This window comes from Sinohyriopsis cumingii, chromosome 9, assembly GCF_028554795.1.
Source record: "Sinohyriopsis cumingii isolate HCF-2022 chromosome 9, ASM2855479v2, whole genome shotgun sequence".
In the NCBI taxonomy this organism is placed as follows: Eukaryota; Metazoa; Mollusca; class Bivalvia; order Unionida; family Unionidae; genus Sinohyriopsis; species Sinohyriopsis cumingii.
In genome coordinates, this window is record NC_142969.1 from 48,405,112 (window position 1) to 48,426,464 (window position 21,353).

At 35.2% G+C, this 21,353-nt stretch overlaps 1 protein-coding gene across 1 annotated transcript in view; it reads right to left on the minus strand.

Moving 5' to 3' along the window:
- Positions 1 to 460: 460 nt before the first annotated feature.
- LOC149791763 (myeloid differentiation primary response protein MyD88-like) overlaps positions 461 to 21,353 on the minus strand; it is a 38,618-nt gene continuing 17,725 nt past the window's right edge. Inside the window, exons 4-6 of the mRNA XM_089970264.1 lie at positions 19,611 to 19,803; positions 18,004 to 18,095; positions 461 to 13,583 (exon numbers count right to left, since the gene is read on the minus strand). Of these exons, the coding sequence (XP_089826390.1) occupies positions 13,036 to 13,583; positions 18,004 to 18,095; positions 19,611 to 19,803 (833 nt within the window). The 3' untranslated portion in view covers positions 461 to 13,035. The remainder of the gene's footprint in view (positions 13,584 to 18,003; positions 18,096 to 19,610; positions 19,804 to 21,353) is intronic.

Below are 21,353 nucleotides of genomic sequence, written 5' to 3' on the forward strand. Positions count from 1 at the left end.
AGAAATTATCAATAGTCATCTGTTTTTATTGATATAAGATTTTTAATTGACAAGTTTTTCAGTGACATACAAATGCTCATCGAGATTATCAGGTGTGTCACTCGAAGCTTGTAGTTATTACAAAATGTCCGCAACGTTACCAATAATCTCGCTGGCCCCGGGTACAAAGGCTGGTACCAAGTCATCATCATCGCAGAAAAATAAATCGCTTCTCAGTGATTATTTATTTCTCAAGCACTGTTTTAAATTCTTGGTATCATAAATGTGACAGTCAATATCGGAATTAACTTAGAGAAATCAACATCCCTGTTACTAGTCAGAAGCAGACGTAATGCGTCACGTACCGTTGCAATGGCATCATCATCATCATCATCATCACTAGTAAAAAGACCGGTTTTCTCACTAAACCCTGCCTTATCATCTGTGGAAACATCATGCGATAAACAAAAAATAAGTCGTATTGATTGCAGCCAAATTTATTTCACACTCCAATTATTGGTGAGGACTAGAGCATTTTGGCATTCGGACTTCACAGAGGACTTCTTGGAACAAAAGCTGCAAGCTGTACTCAATTATTGAACATACAGGTATAAAACTATATTATTTGGTCAAAATAAGGTTTAACAAAATCATTTCTTGATATGCTTTAATTGCACTGACTAGGAATGCACGATTTTCAATGAGTTGTGATTATCATACGTTTGTTACCTGGCACCTCTTTAACACCTCAGTTATTTAGCAATTTTCAATGGGCTACATTTAACTCGCCTCTGTTACTTGCTGTCTTGGTTACGTCTTTGTTATTTCAACGATCGCCATTATTTACATGGCTTTTGCGCATTTGTTGATAAAAAATATAACAGCAAATTTTCTCTGATGGACAACACAAACCAAACATTATAATCAATTAAGAATGTTTTAATACAGCCCTGGGAATAAACAGTAATTAGGAATTTGGCAGAGGAAATTAAACTCGAATGTTCTGAGAAATCACTGTATTCAAGAACGTAATAGTCTTTCGTTATCATGCAATTTGCAATTATTCGAGTTCTCACGATGCTGAAAGTCTCAACTAATTCGACAAAGAAACGGCAGTATGTTGTTATTTTAACAAAACTTAACCCCTAACCTACCTCTTGTATAAAATTTATGAAGTTAAATGTAACAATACACATAGGTTACTGAATCACTGCAGAAAAATATTAATGTGGAGGGATTGCTTTGTCAATAAATACTCAAAAACCCATTTAATATAAACTTAACATCAATAAAATATATAAACAACACCATTCTGTATAGCGTCATTTGAAATGAAAAGGCAAATGTATTCATGTATACGTTAGCTTCCTTACCAGCATGGGATTGGTAACGTACTACACAGTATACAGCTGAAAAGGCATTTTTCAAAGTTAAAAAAGACATAGTTGCAAATCAATTTACATAAAATTTTGTATTTCTAAAAAACAAGAATCCTTTGAAGGGAAAAATTTAAGATAATACCGTTTCTCTTCTTTAATTGCTGAATGATGACAACGACTATATTCTTCCGCATTAAAATTTGTTTCAATGTATGCACAGAAATGTTGGATGTATGATTAGCACCATTTTCATTTAGGACAAATGAAATAAATTTTGGCGAGAACGATTAGTTACAAGATTTTCAATATGTTTATTGTGACAGCCATATCAGGTCAGATCAGCACCGTTGTTATTCAGCGTGTATTTGTTTCGATTTTTAACAGTTTGAACAATTTTAGCCATATAGCCATGATGTTCGCAGTGTGGCAGTATATAGTTATATATAGCACTGCAACAATCTGGCGCAGACATGTAGCATGATGTCCCACCCTGCCACCAGATTGACCAGTCCTAACACTAACCTCTTGATGCTGAGCACTAACCACTCCAACCAATTAGGCCAGTGAAGCGGTCATTTTTATACAGCTAGATATCATAGTTGGTCTTCAGGTAAAAGCGTCATGTCAATATCAACTTCTAATTAGTAAAAGTAGTAAAAGTCTCATGGCGAAAACCCAATGTTGATATTACTCCATTCCGAAGAAATTGTGAAAACATTTCAAAATGGCTACTGTGGTGGCCTCATTGGATGTCAGATGGAAATATTTTCGTTTAGGACCAGCTAGACACCATAAGAAGCCTTTAAATGAAAACTTCATATTCATACGACTAACCGTTAATAAGATATAGCAATACCAATATTTTTACAATGGTGAATGTGGTGGTCGTATTGGTCATCCGATTATCAATATTTCCATTAGATCCAACTAGACCCGGGGTCTCAAACTCAAACTACCCTGAGGGCTGCATGAGGGCATTTTCGATGGCCCAAGTGACACACTTCCCTTCTAATCTTTCATGACACCTTGTGATGCCAATTATTTTGCAGGCCACATGATATGGCTTGGTGTGCCGTGTGTTTGAGACCCCTGAACTAGACCTTGGGATGCATACTGATTCACGTAAATCCTCCATCTAGTAGCAATAACCAGCTTGTGCTAATGAACAGATGGATGTAAGACAATTCAGAATGGGTCATCCTATAAGCTCGCCTGGTATATGATCAATGGAGATAATAAACAAAACTACTAATGTTATTATTATTATGAGCCAAAAAAGGGGAAAAAAAAGTTTCATGTGTTTTCAGTATAAATGTACACAAAAGCCCAACACGAATGAAATCCATCAATGTATGTATACTTCCATTAGCTTTTAACACCACCTCAGCTAAAGAATGGCTATATGGTGCCAATTAAAATAAAATCGTCAAAATGTACAAAGACTTTATGAACTTAAATAATTCCAAATACAACGCAAATGTGAAATACCACCAAAAAGTATACAAGACTGCAATGCCTCAACACCAAATCATTTTTGCTTTGGGGGTATTTCCATTTACTGTGGTTTGCTATTTTTATCTTAAAAGGCATATCACTAGTAAAGGTTGTGATATGTTAACCCTATCTATATCTTGGCGGATCGAACTGATATTTCAGTGCTTTATCCTAGTGACATCTATTGGAGTTCAGGAATGGACTCCCTTAGTCTATAATGTCAGCTAACCAGTAGTGTTAACGGTGGTGTATTGTACGTCGTCCAAAAATGGTGGAGGCAATTGACTTCAAAGGGATATTTTGTACGTTTTAACATCGAAATTATGACAAAGTACCAGAGAGAAGCCATTACAGGTGTATTTGAAAGGACGTATTTGTACAAACACGGATCCACAGTGGAAAATTGTTGATTTATGAGTCCATTCCAGCTGTGTGCTCGTCTCGTCTCGGTCATGTAGGAACAGTGATCAAATTTCAACAACTTGATTTTGATTGGATGTGGTTGCTTGCCGCTGCATCCAAGGAAATTCAGTCCTGAAACACTGAAATATCTGTTCGATCTGCCAATGTGTAGATAGGGTTAACATATCCGAACCTTGGGAGGCTAAGGATGCTTAAAAGGAGGTGTAATGAGTTGTGCTCATATAAGCAGATATTTGTTTTGACAAACCATCACCAGCCTGCATGTTTTAAGATGCATGTGATAATATTAATTTGATATTATCTGTCGTTATTTCCAAGATGGATTTTCTTTTACACTGCTTGACTATGTAGTTTATAGGCCAATCAGTGGTCACATGCTCTAATTATATTTCAGTTTAATTGGAATTGATTTTAGCATACATTTAACATTTGGGACTTAATATTTATTCGAGTTTCAAGAACATAGGGGATTTGGTTTGCTAAGTTCAAATTTTCTTGAAATTTTTTAAAAAAATAGGCCACAACCAGAAACATGTACTTTCATGGGAACTTTGCTTTCATGAGGTTTCAGTACATTAGCAAAATACCTAATACGGAGAGATACTTCCTAATAGAACGGGAAGCTACCTCAATGATACTAAAGGACATATGGTATTAATGATATGGAAAAATGGGAACCAGTCTGGAAAATGGGTGAACATAAAATAGAGTATATATGGGTTTGGCTGACCAAGATTGGTTAATAATGTAAGTTATGTTTTAGGGAAAAGAATCTTTTGCGAGCTCATCCTAGTTTTAAGTGAGAAAAAAAAAATAGAGACATTGTTTGATTGATGGAATTTCAGTCCTTTAACAGTGTTGAATTTGAAATACTCATTACTAAAATTAGCACCTGACTCTGGTGTGGAATTGAAAACACATGTTTTTTTAAACACATGCAGGTCCAGAATATCCTTTTCTCTAAACAGAAGCTGAATCCAAGTTTCATCTATACGGATAAATATAGATTTGATAATGAGCACACATAAATTTTAAGTTTTTGAGTTTTTAATATCACGGTGTCTGCATAGGTTTACTATGGGAACTGTGTGTACATGATTTGGAATTTTAACTTGGCTTTAACAATTTTTCAGTCATATCGCTACGATGTCTGCAGTGTGACAGTTTATAGTGATGTCTATCACTGGGGCATCATGCCGCAGTCACATTATCCTGACACCAGGCCGACCAGTCCTAACACTAACCTCTTAATGCTGAGTGCCAAGCGAGGCATCTGTTAGTACCATTTTTGTAAGTCTTTGGTATGACTCAGCCGGGGTTCGAACCCACGACCTCCCGCTTCCGAGGCGGACGCTCTTACCACTAGGCCACCGGAGCGGTCTATGGGAACTGAATCCAAATATAAATTTAAAGTAACTGCATGCGGTAAGTCAGGACAATATCTCAAAAGGTTTAAAAATTAAGTAGCATTTATCTACATTTCTCTATTATCATAACACTGATCCAAGAAAATTCTCAGCCACACACAAAAAACATGAATCTGACTGTAATTATATGTCACATTTATGCATGATATAGATGAAACTTTCCAAAACTAAGTGATTCAAATTTAACTTCTCGTAACTAATTCAAATCACAAAGTCTATTACTAAGGATACATTCAAATCATAAAGTTCTCCAACAAAATACCGCCAAAAATTCCATAAGAAAAACAATAAACCTGAGAGAAAGTTATAATGTTCTGACATGTGGGAGTATGCACAAAAAGGGTTTCCCATTTTCTCTACCATAGCAACTGTAACTAAACTCCTACAGTACATCAGCATATGCGGTATATTATAAGCATTAAGGTAAATCATTTTAACTTTTATCCAAATTTAATTGCAACAAATTACAGAGAAGAAAAGAAGAAAAAAAAATCAGAAAATTAAGAAATATGTTAATTATGGGAAGGTACAAATCTATTGTGTGGTAAAGTCTGAAATCTTTGTAGAGAAATCCTCCAGCATGGTCACTCTGTGCAAGTAATAAGAAAACAGCAATATAAAACTAATACAATTATGACAGTCAGCCAGCTGACATAAGCTTTAAGTAAAACAAACAAACAAGTAAACAAACAAAACAGATAATATACATAAATTAAACAAGTGTAGATCATACTTAAAATGAGCAACCTGTTATTCTCTGAAGCATGATGAACAAGATTTGTGCCCATGAAACAAAAAAAATCGTCTACTATAAAGACAAACAAGTTCAAATAAGTATTTTTTAAAAAACAAAAAAATTTTAAACATTGATACAACTGGAAGAAACTCTAATCAGATCATCCACAGATGCATTCCAAATCTGCAATTTGTCTAAATGCCTTTTAATAGATCACGTTAACATGGTTCTGTCAAAAAATGTCAAATCCAAAATGTCCTCAATTTTTTTAAATTAATAAACTATTAAAATGCTCTGAAAATTAACCTCAGACTTTTATATATTTATATGGACGTTTCATTTGTCTGCATTGATTGATTTTTGTTTGTTTGTGTTAACCTTGACCTTGAGGATAGCACCGCCAATGTGGTATCTGACACCTTCTTATGACGATGTTTCATGCAGTAATCTCACACAGCTTTACAATTACATAGTGGAAAGGAAAGCATAATGAAAATATACAAAACGGAGTTGATGAACAGAATGAAAGGGTGATGACAAACTGAAGAAATTGACATGTGATCTTGACCCTGAAGACAGCACCACTAATGTGGTATCTGACACCTTTGATGATGTTTTATACCATAATCTCAAACAGCTTTACTGTCATGAAGTGGAAAGGAAAGCATAAGGAAAATATACAAAACAGAGTTGATGAACAGAATCAAAGGGCGATGACAAACAGAAGATATTGACATGTGACCTTGACCGTGAAGATAGCACCACTAATGTGGTATCTGACACCTTCTTTGATGACGTTTCATACTCTAATCTCAAACAGCTTTACCGTTATGGAGTGAAAAGGAACGCATAATGAAAATATACAAAACAGAGTTGATGACCAGAATGAAAGGGCGATGACAAACTGAAGATATTGACCTGTGACCTTGACCGTGAAGAGAGCACCACTAATGTGGTATCTGACACCTTCTTTTATGAAGTTTCATACCATAATCTCAAACAGCTTTACTGTTATGGAGTGAAAAGGAACGCATAATGAATTGATGAGCAGAAGGAAAGGGCAATGGCAAACTGAAAATACTGACCTGTGACCTTGACCCACAATTTGGTAAGCAGCATATCTTCTAATTAATTATTTTCTTTTAATAACATTTTTATGTCATCCTCAGATACCCATGTAAAATTAAAGTCACTGATTAACACAAACATGAAATCAAGTTATCAGAAAAAAGAAATATAATCCTTCTGTTGTGGTAGCATGGTGTCCTGAATAAGGTAAAGCCACCTCTGTACAGAAAAATGGGTTCAATTTACCAGTTTCATAGAAAACAATATCCTCATTCAGAATGAGAGGAAAATAATATGTACACAGTATTGTGATTATGAAGAAGAAAAAAACAGCTTTTCGAACATACATCCACTATATTACACCCTTTATATGGATATGTACTATATACTCTGGGACAACCAAAAATGACCATCATATACAAGTGTCCATAATTCAGTACAACCTTTATATATATATATACAGTCCACTGAAGGACAAACAAAATTGTTCTGGATAATCATATGCATGTGTACAGTATACAGTACAACCTGTATACATAGATATACAGTAAACTAATGAGTACATATCCTTCATTAGAGGCTGAAGATGACTGAAGTAAGAAAATATAACTGAATTCTTTCCCTGATGATAGCATTTCCTTTGCAGGGATTTGTTCACTAGGGCAGATTTCACTGTGTTAACAACTGTTTTTCTATTCAAGTTGCATTTTGAAAATTCAAATAGAATTCTAACAGTAAATATCAGTATTAATCTTATCAATATCATTAGGCAAAAAGGCATGTGTTTCCTATTGCATTGCTTTCAAAATTAGGGTAGGTAGGTAGTTTTTTTATATATAAAAAAAACATTACATATTATAATGATTAGTATATATAATGTACTAAGCGCTTCAAAGTACTGGGCAAAACAAGCTCAACAATGATCTAGCAAAGATAAATTTTGGCGATGTTTTTTTATATAACATTTTGTGTTTTTCAAATTGAGGGAAAAAAAAGTGCTATGGTCAGCAATGAGAAACACACACAATTTTCTGCGTTAGCAGAACTGATAATCTCACACAAATATTAATGCATATTTATTATATATCATTAAACATTGTAATGTCCAAAAGTTAAATATACTGTCATGCTTTAAACAATAATAATAATAATACTAAAACAACCTTACAAAATCTCAGATGACAAATGTAAAATAAAATCTAGTGTAACTAACATAAAAGGTAACAAAACAATACAGTGCATGTTATCATGAACACCCACATCTGTCTGTGTCCTGGATGCCAATCAAGAGATTGCGAGTTTGAAACTCATGGCAGCATCCCAAATTTTTTAAAACAATATTGTATTTTTATCTTCAAACTTTCTTTTCAACTCACTCATCCCGATTTCTTATTTTTTTCTCTCACTTTTTTTATTCCCACCCAAAAATGGGCAATTAACCTAGATTACAGATATTATCTCCTTTTTATTCACTAAACATGTCTCTGAGGCTTCTTTTATGTATCCATTTATTCTCTCTTTAGTGTGCATTAGTCAATAATAAACTGAAGAAATAAACCAAAACTGATCAAAACAAATGCTTGTTAACTATGTTACTGGAAAAGGTTCTCATCTTCCCTACCACCAAAAGTCCAATACAACAGTATCAGATCTGTTTTTGTTGTTGTTATAGAGTTTAACGCCATTTTTCAGCACAAGATAGACTATACATGGTGGCCAGTATTAATGGTGGAGGAAGAACCCGGGAAAACCTCGGAAAGAACCACTGACCCACGAGAAGCTACCGGCAAGCTTTCTCACATATCAACATTGGCCGAGCCCGAGTCTCGAACCCACGCAGACAGAGGTGAGATGGCAGTGATCCGTGATGGACAGCACTCTAGACCACTCGGGGCCCCTAGCATCAGATCTAAATGTTACTAGCATAAAGAAGTTCAACATACACTATTATCTACTCTTCCTGTTTTTGTTTTTTGTTTAAAATAGGATTGAAAAATTCAAGTTTTCTGAGGTTCAAATACACATTTTGTTGTTGTTTATTTGTTCCCCAGGGTCATCATGGTCTCTTGTCCCACAGAAATTGTTCTTAATTTGTTCCACAGGGTCATCATGGTCTCTTGTCCCACAAAAATTGTTCTTAATTTGTTCCCCATAATCATCATGTCCCACAGAAATTGTTCTTAATTTGTTCCCAATGGTCATCATGGTCTCTTGTCCCACAGATTTTGTTAAGAATTTGTTCCCCATGGTCATCCGGGTTGCTTGTGCCACAGAAATTGTTCTTAATTTGTTTCTGATGGTCTCTTGTCCCACAGAAATTGCAAGTCCTAGAGTGGTTGCTTTCATGAAATCTCTTTGCAATGTGCACCTGATGACATGTTTGAAACAAAAACAAGCATCAATGAATGCCTCACTTTCACAATGTATGATGCTTTATGGATTTGATTATTACAACAATATGGCAATGCCTTAAACTATTTCATAATTTGTATGCATAGCTACTGAAACATCATTCTCTGACCCAATCCATGGTAAATGTTTTACACGTTTACCACAATAGCTAAAACTGGAATGAGTAAAAGGCCCGATTTTAATTTTAGCTACAACGTAAACAATGTTATTTCAACCTATGCGAATTTCACATTAATACCATATCATATATTTTTCAGTAAATACTAACAAATAAAATATTAAAAAATGATGATATTTTTGTCTAAACCAAATTAAATAGAATTTGTAAATGGCTAAAAAAAATGGTGTTAAAGTTAACTGTATTTTTCAATGAAAATTAAAAGGCAGCAAAGGCATAATTTTTGAGTTCAAAATTTAGAGATATGTGACCATTCTCAGAAAGGCAACTACCATGTATGTCAGGGGTTAACTGTATTTTGTTCACAAGAAATTGCACGATATAAAACATAATTATGTTGCTTGATACATTTCATAAACACTGAGTGCTCATGTAATATTACCTACTGATAAAATAAACCCAATTCAACAAAATGTGTCAGAGCATTTGCAGGATAAGCTAAAAACAATGACATATCAATTATCAGTCAGTGCCAACAGTAGAAATTTTTTATTAGGAATCCACGACTCTCAGCTCCTAGAACTTAAAGAGTCCCCTGCCACTTTCTAACTGCTAAAACAAACAAGAAAAACACAGTCCTCAACTTTGCCTAAGCCTTCTTGGAAACCATTCTTCAATTCATTGTCTAATAAACAATACTAAATTATGACCAATAAATTTTTTAATAAAGATACTGATGAACTGAAAAGAAGGAAGTAACAGACGTGGTGAATCACATGCACATGTTCACACCCACCCTTGATATTCAAATAGTCCTGAAGACAATCAATTTTGCAAGAGTTGTATCCATATAAACATCCTGGTTATTGTTTAATGTAATGAACAAGAACTTACCATTTTTAAACAATTTCTTGAAAGTATTGAATTAATGATCTGACTAATTTCTATTTTCATAAAAAAAAATTGTACAAGTTATTCACACTACGTACAGAGAGACAGTAACAGTAAAACTTTGATGAAAAAAATCTCAGTGGCAGACCTATTGATGAAAACTAAGACACAAATGAAAATATTTCTCCACTACAATGGGACATATGTCTTCTCTAAATTAGAAAGGAAAAAAATATAACATAAATCTTTAAGAGTTGAGGTAGAATATATCTTTAGTTTTATATTACAATATGATAAAATTAAACTGCAATAAAATATTTTAATCACAACTACACAAATACGTTTCTGCCCCGATTGAGTCCATCAAAAGGACCGATACTATACTGGCCTGATGTTCGAACCCAGATGCACTTAAAAACTTTATTTTTTTTAAAAAAAATCCACATGTAAAAGGTGGAATGTAAGTACAGTAAATGTTATTGTGGGGAAAGTTCTGTTTTAATACATGTGTGTTGAGTATATTGATCCCCATGTTCTGACAAGGCCTCAACATTAAAAACCACACCGCACTGCAATTAATGAGGTCAAGTGATTATATAAGGAATAGGTCAAAACAGATCAAGTCACACCAGATGTACATGTATTAGATTCAATTAGAATAAGCCTCTAAAACACTTTATTTGCTACTGGATATGATTAAAAGAGATATGACAGGGGGAAACAGGGGCACATCATATAATGGCTGTGTGCCCTATCAAAATTGTATGCCTAGTTGATACAAAGCCACAGGTCCTTGCGAGAACTTTATTCTAAATTCTTCAAAAGTTACAGTTTCAAGAAATCTGTCTAGAGGAAACAGATGTCCCCACTAAACATTGGATAACTGAAGAAAACTGGCTCAAGATGCAAAAGTTAACCTCACAAATAAGGACCAAAATTGACAGGATAAAGTAAAAAATCAAACCTAAACAAAGCAATCTCAACACTAAATCCCATACCAGATTTGCTTTTAATCCTTGATAACCTTCAAAAAAGATAACATGAAATTCATGCTGTACAACATATATGGCAAATATGGGGAACATGCCCTTGCTACTGGAGCTAAGCTAAACAAAATACTAAAATAAACTGTAGTTTTAGCAAAGAGCTTTGCTCACAAGAATTTGTTCAGTATGGCTTTAAAGAAAGTAACATGCATGGGAAAACCAAAATAAGGACAATACTGGCATTCAGGAGTCCCAGATCCTCTAAATGATGTTGTGGAATGTTCAAAATTCAACACAACTAATTCCTAGATGTGACATTCAATGCTAATAATATGAAGTTGACAGACAAGGGCCCTAACACTGTCCAATTTTAAGTAAACAAGAAAAAAAGGTATCTTGGTCGATGAAACAATGTTCACATAAAACTGCATCAGAATATGTTGAATAGTTCCTTAGCTGTGATGACTGAAAGCAGCATATTAAAAGGTATTAAGTCCATTGAAAAGGGCCAAAACTCTCTCCAAAATGGTATAGATGAGACAAAACCCATAAAAGGCTAATTTATAAAGTTTGATCAGAATATATTTAATTGTTCTTGAGCTAAGCTGACTACAAGTAACATTCTGGGAATTCACATGCAGTCAAAAATTAGCCTGACATGGGACATAACTCTGTCCAAAACAGTACATGAGACTAAACCTATAAAAGGCACATATAAGTCTATGACACATTGTTCATATCAAATTTGCATTACAATATGATGAATAGTTCTTGAGCTATGCAGGTTATGAGCAACATCCCATGTGAAGATGCAAAGATAACTATCTAGGGCCGAAAGTCTATCAAAAATGAAGCTGACAAGATAAAAGACCGTAAAAGATACAACTAGGTCTGCAAGATAATATTCATCCCAATCTACATCAGAATATTTTATGAGCAACATCCCATGTAAAGATATGAAGTAAATTGTCAAGGGCAATAACTCTATCCTAAAGGAAGTTGACAGGACAAAACCCATTAAAGGCACATCTCTGTCTATAAGACAATGTTCATACCAAAGTATATTAAATATGTTAAACAGTTTTTCAGCTGTGCTGATTACAAGTAACATGTCATGTGAGAAAAACAACTTAAATCAGAAATGGCCATTACACAACCCAACATGAAGTTGATGAAACAAAACCTACTAAAGGTTTATGTATACAGCAAAATTTATTAAATGGCTCTTGGGCAATGGCTGTTTACAAGAATATCCTGTACTGGAGAGTTAAAAGTAATGGACAAAGGGTAATAACTGCATCAAAAATCAGAACCGAAAAGATGAAACCTCTGAAGGCATACTAACATGTAACCGATAATTTACCTACCAAATAGCACAAATTATGTGTATGGATTGCAGAGCTCTAGTGGTTACAAGAAGTGTGAACAGACTGACTAAGAGACAGAAAACGGATAAGGTCATTACTATTGGACCCTACATCTTGATGCAAGTACCTAATAATGAAGATTTATATATGCAGTTTTTAAAAATATACACCTTAAGAAAGCTCTTTCAACTCTAAACTCCCCAAGTTAATACCTCTTCATTTCTATCTTTTTCAAACAAATATCAAAGGAATGTACACATATTTTATACAAGCCAGGTAATGAATGATTAATGGTAGTCATAGTTCTGTTTTGTTATGTAAATTCATGCTAAAATAACTCATAAAAAAAACATGTAGATCACAAGAACAATGCCGAATAGATTTGGGATATTCCAATCCTGAATTCTAGAGCAATTAATTTCACGTTTTAGATCTACAGAAAAACTGAAGTACTCACGACACTTTGCTTAAAACCAGTCTATTTAAATTTATGAAAGAAAACATTTGATACAACAATTGGTAAAATACCTTTCCTGTAAAGATTAAACTGGGAATGGTAGGTGGAAATCTAATAAAGTACTGCCTTCATTCTACAAATCTCCATTATCCACAATATTTATTCATGAAAATCAATGCACTTTCTCAGGACCATAAGTTGACACTTTTCTGACTATCTGAAATCCTGACTATCTACAACAATATGCATTCAAGTCCCCAAAATAATCGGAACTCTGCTAGCTGCAACTCTATACTTTTCAAGAATCTGACGACTTTCCTGGTTTTGATGGGCTGGCAGATCGAGAATGGGATATGAGATTTCTGAAGAAGCCAACTTTGCTGCTTTTTAATTTGCTGCCATGACTTGAACTTTTTGGCTGATGTGGAGGGGTACCTGGACAATGTCTTTCTGATGAAGTCTTTCTCTGAGAAGTGGGTGAGATATTTGGACTACTTCGTGCTGAATATGACTTAATTTCAGGAGAAAGAAAATCCATGCTGATATCACTAACACTGCTGTAATCTGTCGATGAAACTGTACTAAGACTAGACACTGATGAAGATTGAGACCAGCTTGAGGATGGTTTGGAATGTGACACATCAAAGCTTAGTGAAAAAAGATCTTGTGGATGGTCAAACTGACACGACTCAGGGTCAAGAGGGGCCTTCAGAGCTTGAGCAAGTCTTTTCCAGAACCATTCTAACAGATCCTGCTTGGTGTAATCACACAATGTGACAAAGCGTAAAATCTGAGGTACACTGCATCTCTCGACGAGTATTGGAACCAGCTTCTTACTTCTTGCCCCTGAAATTTTAAGAAAAATAATTACAATAAAAATGTACAGTTCTGGAATAATGGCAAAACTAAAAACTCCGAGTGGAATACAAATGCATACTTTTAAGATAACAACAAAGAATGTCAACATCAGAAATACAAATATCATTGTAATGAATGTTATTAGGAAGAATACAAATGACGTCAATAATAATGATTTTTAAAAACAATGCTGAAATAAAGATGATGCATTGCTGATAATGATTATAAGAAGGATGGCTTGATAACACATCATGTGTATTCTACTAAACTGGTGAAAATAACAACTAAATTTGCTTTAACCATACAAGAAATTCTAACAATATCTGAAGCATGTCAATTTTTTTAAAATCCCTGGTTGGAACAAATTCCCCCGACAGAGTGAATCCCCCAGAAAAACTTTCATTTTTATCAGGGTATGTGTGTATGATTTGGATTTTTATGTAGCTTTAACAATTTTTCAGTGATATTGCTACGATATCTGCAGTGTGGCAGTTTATAGCTATGTCTAGAACTAGGGCAACATGCTGCAGACATGTAGCATCACTTCCCACCCAGTCACATTCTCCTGACACCAGGCTGACCAGTCCTAAAACTAACCTTTTAATGCTGAGCTCCAAGCAAGGCAGCTCCTTGCAAACATTTTTATAAGTCTTTTGAATGACTTGGCCAGGGTTAGAACCTACGACTGCCTGTATCTGAGGCAGATATTTTAACCGCTTAGGCCACTGAAGCAGTCATAATCAGGCAGTACAAAACAGGCAACTTTTTTCATTTTAGAAAATTGTGACATTAGTATGAATCTCTACACCTGTACCCATCTAAAACTGATTCACTTGGACCACTAGAGGCTGAATTCTCAATTTTACAGCATACAGAAGTTCCATTTGTACAACAATGCACCAAATGTTAACAGTGAAGACTACTATCTCACAATGCACCCAACTGTGGATAGTGAAAACCAAGATGTGTATTACACCAAAATGTACACTGAAGACCTACATCTCCCACTACATAATACACTCTGTACAAAGAAAACCTAGGTCTGTCATCACTTTAAGCAACAACTGTGAACAGTAAACACCTGCCATCACAAAATGTACCAATGGATACAGTGAAAACCTAGATCTGCCATCACATAATGTACCAATGGATACAGTGAAAACCTAGATCTGCCATTACATAATGTACCAATGGGTACAGTGAAAACCTAGATCTGCCATCACATAATGTACCAATGGATACAGTGAAAACCTAGATCTGCCATCACATAATGCAATATTGAAAGTAAAAACCTAAGTGTCAGCTCTTAAAGCACCAACTGTGAACAGTAAATATCTGCCATCACATGATGTTCCAAATGTGACCTGTGAAAACCTAGATCTGTCCGCACATAAAGTACTATTCCATGAACAGTAAAAATGTGCCACTGCATAATGCATGGACAACCAACATGTACAGTAAAAAACAAAAGCTGGCCATCACATAAAACACCTACTGTGAACAGTAATGATTGGCCATTACACAATGCATCAACTGTGTACAGTAACATCTGCCATCACATAATGACCCAACGTGTACAGTGAAAATCTACATCTGTCAGTATATAAAGTACTAACTGTGAACAGTATTGATCTGCCAATAACTGCCATCACATAATGAACTGTCAACAGTGAAAACCTAAATGAACAAACATATTGCACCAACTGTAAATAGTACATACATCTTCCACAATATAATGCTCTGTGCAGTGAAAATCTTGATCTGTCATCTCTTAAATCTCCAAATGCAAACAGTGAAGAATTAGCTTTGCCTTCACATGATGCACTAACTGCAGGCAGGTAGTGTTTTGATCTGCCATCACATGATGCTTGTTGTTGTGGGGTTTAACGCCATTTTTCAGCACGATAGGCTATACATGGCGGCCAGTATTAATGGTGAAGGAAGAACCCGGAAAACCCCGGAAAGAACCACCGACCCACGAGAAGCTACTGGCAAGCTTTCTCACATGCCCACATTGGCTGAATCTTAGACTCGAACCGCCGCAGACAGAGGTGAGATGGCAGTGATCCGTAACGAAGAGCGCTTTAGACCACTCGGCCACTCGGGGCCCCTCATATGATGCACTAACTACAGGCAGGTAAGGCCTTGACCTGACATCAAATGATGCACTAACAGCTGGCAGTTAAGGTCTTGATCTACCATCACATGATGCACTAACTGCAGGCAGGTAGGGCCTTGATCTGACATCACATGATGCACTAACTGCTGGCAGGTAGGGCCTTGATCTGACATCACATGATGCACTAACTGCAGGCATGTAGGGCCTTGATCTGACATCACATGATGCACTAACTGCAGGCAGTTAAGACCTTGATCTGACATCACATGATGTACCAACTGCAGGCAGTTAAGACCTTGATCTGACATCACATGATGTACCAATTGCAGGCAAGTAGGGTCTTGATCTGCCATCACATGATGCACTAACTGCAGGCATTTAAGGCCTTGATCTGCCATCACATGATGCACTAACAGCAGACAGTTAAGGTCTTGATCTGCCATCACATGATGCACTAACAGCAGGCAGTTAAGGTCTTGATCTGCCATCACATGATGCACTAACTGCAGGCATTTAAAGCCTTGATCTGACATTACATGATACACTAACATCAGGCAGTTAAGGTCTTGATCTGACATCACATGATGCACTAACTGCAGGCAGTTAAGGCCTTGATCTGACATGACATGATGTACTATCAGCAGGCAGTTAAGGTCTTGATCTGCTATCACATGATGCACTAACTGCAGGCAGTTAGGGCCTTGATCTGACATGATATGATGTACTAATTGCAGGCAGGTAGGGTCTTGACATGCCATCACATGTAGCACTAACTGCAGGCAGTTAAGGCTTCGATCTACCATCACATGATGTACTAACTGCAGGCAGGTAGGGCCTTGATCTGACATCACATAATGCACTAACTGCAGGTAGGTAGGGCCTTGATCTGACATCACATGATGCACTAACTGAAGACAGTTAAGGCCTTGATCTGCCATCACATAATGCACCAACTGTGAACAGCAAAGACTTAGAAAAAAATACAAACTGTGAATAGAGATCTAGATCTGCCATCACATGATGCATCAACTGTGAACAGCGGAGACCTACATCTGCCTTTGAATAATTTACCAATTATGAATAATGAGAATTTAGATCTGCCATCACAAAATGCACTGTGATATGCCATTTTATAATAAACCATATATGATTTGTCAAAACTCAGATATGCAAATAAATTATGCATCTAACTCTCAATAGTGATGAACTTGGTCCTGGTGACACATAATGCACAAACTATGAACACTGAAGACCAAGATCTGTCACAACACCATGTACTCGCTATGAGCATTAAAGACCTAGATCTGCCATCAAATAATGCACCAAAAATGGGAAGAACAAAATCCAAGATCACATAATGCACCAATAGATCTAAATAGACTAGGCAGTTTTCATGAAAAATTGAGTAGAAAAATCAATGCAGACTTCAATCTGCCCAGCACTCCAATTACCTATCATAAACTTGAGCAGAGATGGGGCAACCTACTTTATAATGCCATTTAAAATTTTGACTTGCAATGGCCCAGTAATTTGGTCATCATAGACACTGCCAGAAGAAATCAACTTAAGGGTTAATTAATGGTTGAGAGTAACAAAAAGTGAAGAATTTAGTTATAGCAAATAAATGTAATTAAAAAGCACTGGTTAATTACTCGTAATTTATCTAGATTTGTTGAACAGAACTTTCAAAACCCAGCATATACTTCAATCTCAGGTCAGACACTGAAATTCACTATTCAGTGCACTTGAAACCATCTCCATACATATATCTGGCCTCAAATTCATTGATAAGCCTTAATTTTCTCATAACATTCGAATGTATTTAAAAATCCCAAACCATATATTCATTTATGGCAGTCTGACAGCTATCTTACTGAAGACTAAATTTTCCACGTCTGTTTCCATCACTGTATTTTTCCAGATCTCTACCATTATGTCGGGTTCAGCAAGTCACGTCAGCCTGGTCACTTACAGGATACTAACCAGACCAGCCACACATACAGATGATTTAATGATTAAATCGACAGTCTTGAAACTATAAATAGGTCTTTTAGCATCAATTAAAAATAAAACGTTGTAAATATATTTAATTAGGAAGTTTTGTCATCACTGTCAAGTTAAGATAATATGAATTTTAAGGTTACCAATGGCAACCAGTTAATAATTTTTATTCACCAATTTTAAATTTGTTGCAAATTAGAGTGCTGCCTTCAGAATATTATTGTATGGCAGTTCTGGATCATCAGGAACTACAGCTGAATGTTCATTAGAAATGAGAAAATACAGTACCTGGTGATAAACTGTGAGCAAACTTTGTTTGGAAGTCACAGATTGAGCTCTGTAGAAATCTGGGAGACAGAACTATAACCATCCTCTTACATCTGCAAGAAAAGGCGACAATAAGCAGAGGCCTTACTAAACATGGGTCCTGATTTGGATCATTTTGGGACCGATGTGAGCACGGTATTTGGAAATAAACTTTTAAACAAGTTTTATATAACACTGAACTTAAAATTTTCTTTCATCACTTTAAAATTACTTTTTCATAGACATTTGTAAAAATATTTACTAATGTATTACTGTGAGCATGGGGCCCGACTAGGCCAAATTGGTCTAATTAGCCAAAGTCTGGCACTGAATAAGTAAACAAAACATTTAGCAACTTAATTAGGGCTGTTCCATTTAAACAAATAGGGAAGACAGCTTTTCAAAAAACAATTATGTCAGGTTATTCTAATTACTGGTAAAGTTCATCTAAAAAAGATAATTTTTTAAACTGAAGCTATAGGTGCCTACTCGATATAGAATGTCCTTCCCTAGGACCAATGTATGTTTTACTGGAACAGCCTTTACTGTATTTACTCATCCAAATTTCTAAAATTGTTCATCATGTATAAAAAGTCAATTTCCTTTTAATTTGAATAAATCTCAAATGAAAGACCTGATTACTGCATTATCTGTATTATCTCTGGCAATCCATCAATTACGCCTGGATTTATACTCAAATACAAACATGACGATAATGGTTTAAATCATCAATTAGGCCTTGATTTATATTCAAATACAAACGTGATGATAATGGTTTAAATCATCAATTAGGCCTTGATTTATACTCAAATACAAACATGATAATGGTTTAAATCACCAATTAGGCCAATTATACTCAAAACAAACAAGATGATAATGGTTTAAATCATCACTTAGGCCATGATTTATACTCAAATACAAACACGATAATGGTTTAAATCATCAATTAGGCCAATTATACTCAAATACAAACGTGATGATAATGGTTTAAATCATCAATTAGGCCTTGATTTATACTCAAATACAAACGTGATGATAATGGTTTAAATCATCAATTAGGCCTTGATTTATTCTCAAATAAAAACAAGATGATAATGATTTAAATCATCAGTTAGGTCTTGATTCATACTCAAATACAAACAAGATGATAATGGTTTAAATCATCAGTTATCAAATTATATGTATAATCTGACTAGTACTTTTTTTTTTGTATAATGCAATTTGCGTATTAAGTGAAGAGTGTAAAAAAGAAAGGACTTGTGATGTTACAATCAAGGGATCTGGGTTAAGGAATGTCAATGACAGTGAAATGTTTGCTTATAAAATATTTATTTCATACTTTTACTGATAAAATCTATTTTTGCTTGATCAGTGAAAAGCAAACCTCTTATTAAAATAAAAATAAAAACCTTGTTATTTCACCATAACTATATAAAACTATCTTTTTTATCATTATGTTTAAAAAAGCATTAAATCAAAAATAATCTGATACCCATCTCATGGAAACAGCCTGTTATCTGACTTGCAGAAAGTCTAAAAATCAAAACCTGTAAGCTCATTTCCTAAACAATAAAGCAAATGATTCTAACCTGCTTTCAATGAGAGTGGCACATATTGTGTTTTGTGATGCTCCAGGCAGATCATCTCTCCACGGCACAAATAACTTAAGTTTGTGTTCTGGCCCTTCAAGTACTGAGATCATTGACTTCACAAATTCCAGATCTGCTCCCTCTGGGTTGTAGCAGACAAATGCATCATATATGGTACGGGTGTTTGTTGCAACTGGAATGACATAATTATAAAGTAATACTCATGCATATGGTAATTACCAATGACCAATTATCATTCCAATTAACAGGTGATACAACAGCGACATCAATTCCTGACAACGATGGCTAATCATTTATCATTCCAATCAACAGGTGACACAACAGTGATATCAATTCCTTGCAATGATTAACTAAATGTCTATCATTCCAATTAATAGGTGATACAACAGCAATATCAATTACTGACAAGGATGGCTAAATGTTTCAGCCAGTTAATTTCAGACTTCACACTTCTTATGTGCTCCAATGAAAAGGCTGTTTATATATACATCTTATGACCATGTTATTATTTTGACCATTGGCTAATTCCAAGGTCACCAGAACATGACCCTTAAGCCATCATCGTCGGATCTTCATGTTGGGCAGTGGAGATCTGATATTAATCAGATTGGTAAAAAAAATGCATAGGTGTTGATGGGATATACTCCTTAGATCATATCAGTATCAAAACTAGCATTGCTATAAGGACCAATGAAATATTTGCCAATTAATACAAGGAACTGTTCCACTCAACTTGTATATTAACTATTACACTCTTGCACCATGAGGGACTAATAGATGTAAGCTACCGGTAATATCAGTTACATAATCAAACTTTAAAGTGTGTAGGCTAGCTGGGATGCCATAAATTCACATGAAGGACTATACGGAAAATGTTGAAAACTCACAACCAGGACCATGTGAAATGTTACAAAAACAGGACAATATGGGATGCTGTGAATTTACAATCAGCACCATATGGATTGCTGTGAATTTACAATCAGGACCATGTGGAATGCTGTGAATTTACAAACAGACCATGTGGATTGCTGTGAATTTACAACCAGGCCATGTGGAATACTGTGAATTTACAAACAGGCCATGTGGATTGCTGTGAATTTACAATCAGGCCATGTGGAATACTGTGAATTTACAAACAGGCCATGTGGATTGCTGTGAATTTACAATCAGGCCATGTGGAATACTGTGAATTTACAAACAGGCCATGTGGAATACTGTGAATTTACAATCAGGCCATGTGGAATGCTGTGAATTCACAAACAGGCCATGTGGAATGCTATGAATTTACAATCAGGCCATGTGGAATACTGTGAATTCACAAACAGGCCATGTGGATTGCTGTGAATTTACAATCAGGACCATGGGGGATGGAGAAATAGGAAATATGTATTAATTATTTTGACTTCATGCCATGTAAACATGTCCTTCCTATTTAAGTGGGTTATGAAACCTTTGTTGGCACTACTGGCAAAAAAAAAACAATAATCAAGACTGAACCCCTCCAAAACAATGAAAAAGACATTTACAAATACTGGAACTACTAAATAGAATCGGATACTATTTTAAGCAAAGCCTGTTGACAATGACATAGTATACAGTGGGATGATTCAGCTAACATGGTATATAATAACTGTGACTGGCTTTCTTTCAATCTCTAAATTGCTCCTATGAGTATGCATTAATCAGACATAAACATGACACAGTGATGTACATGCATGTACA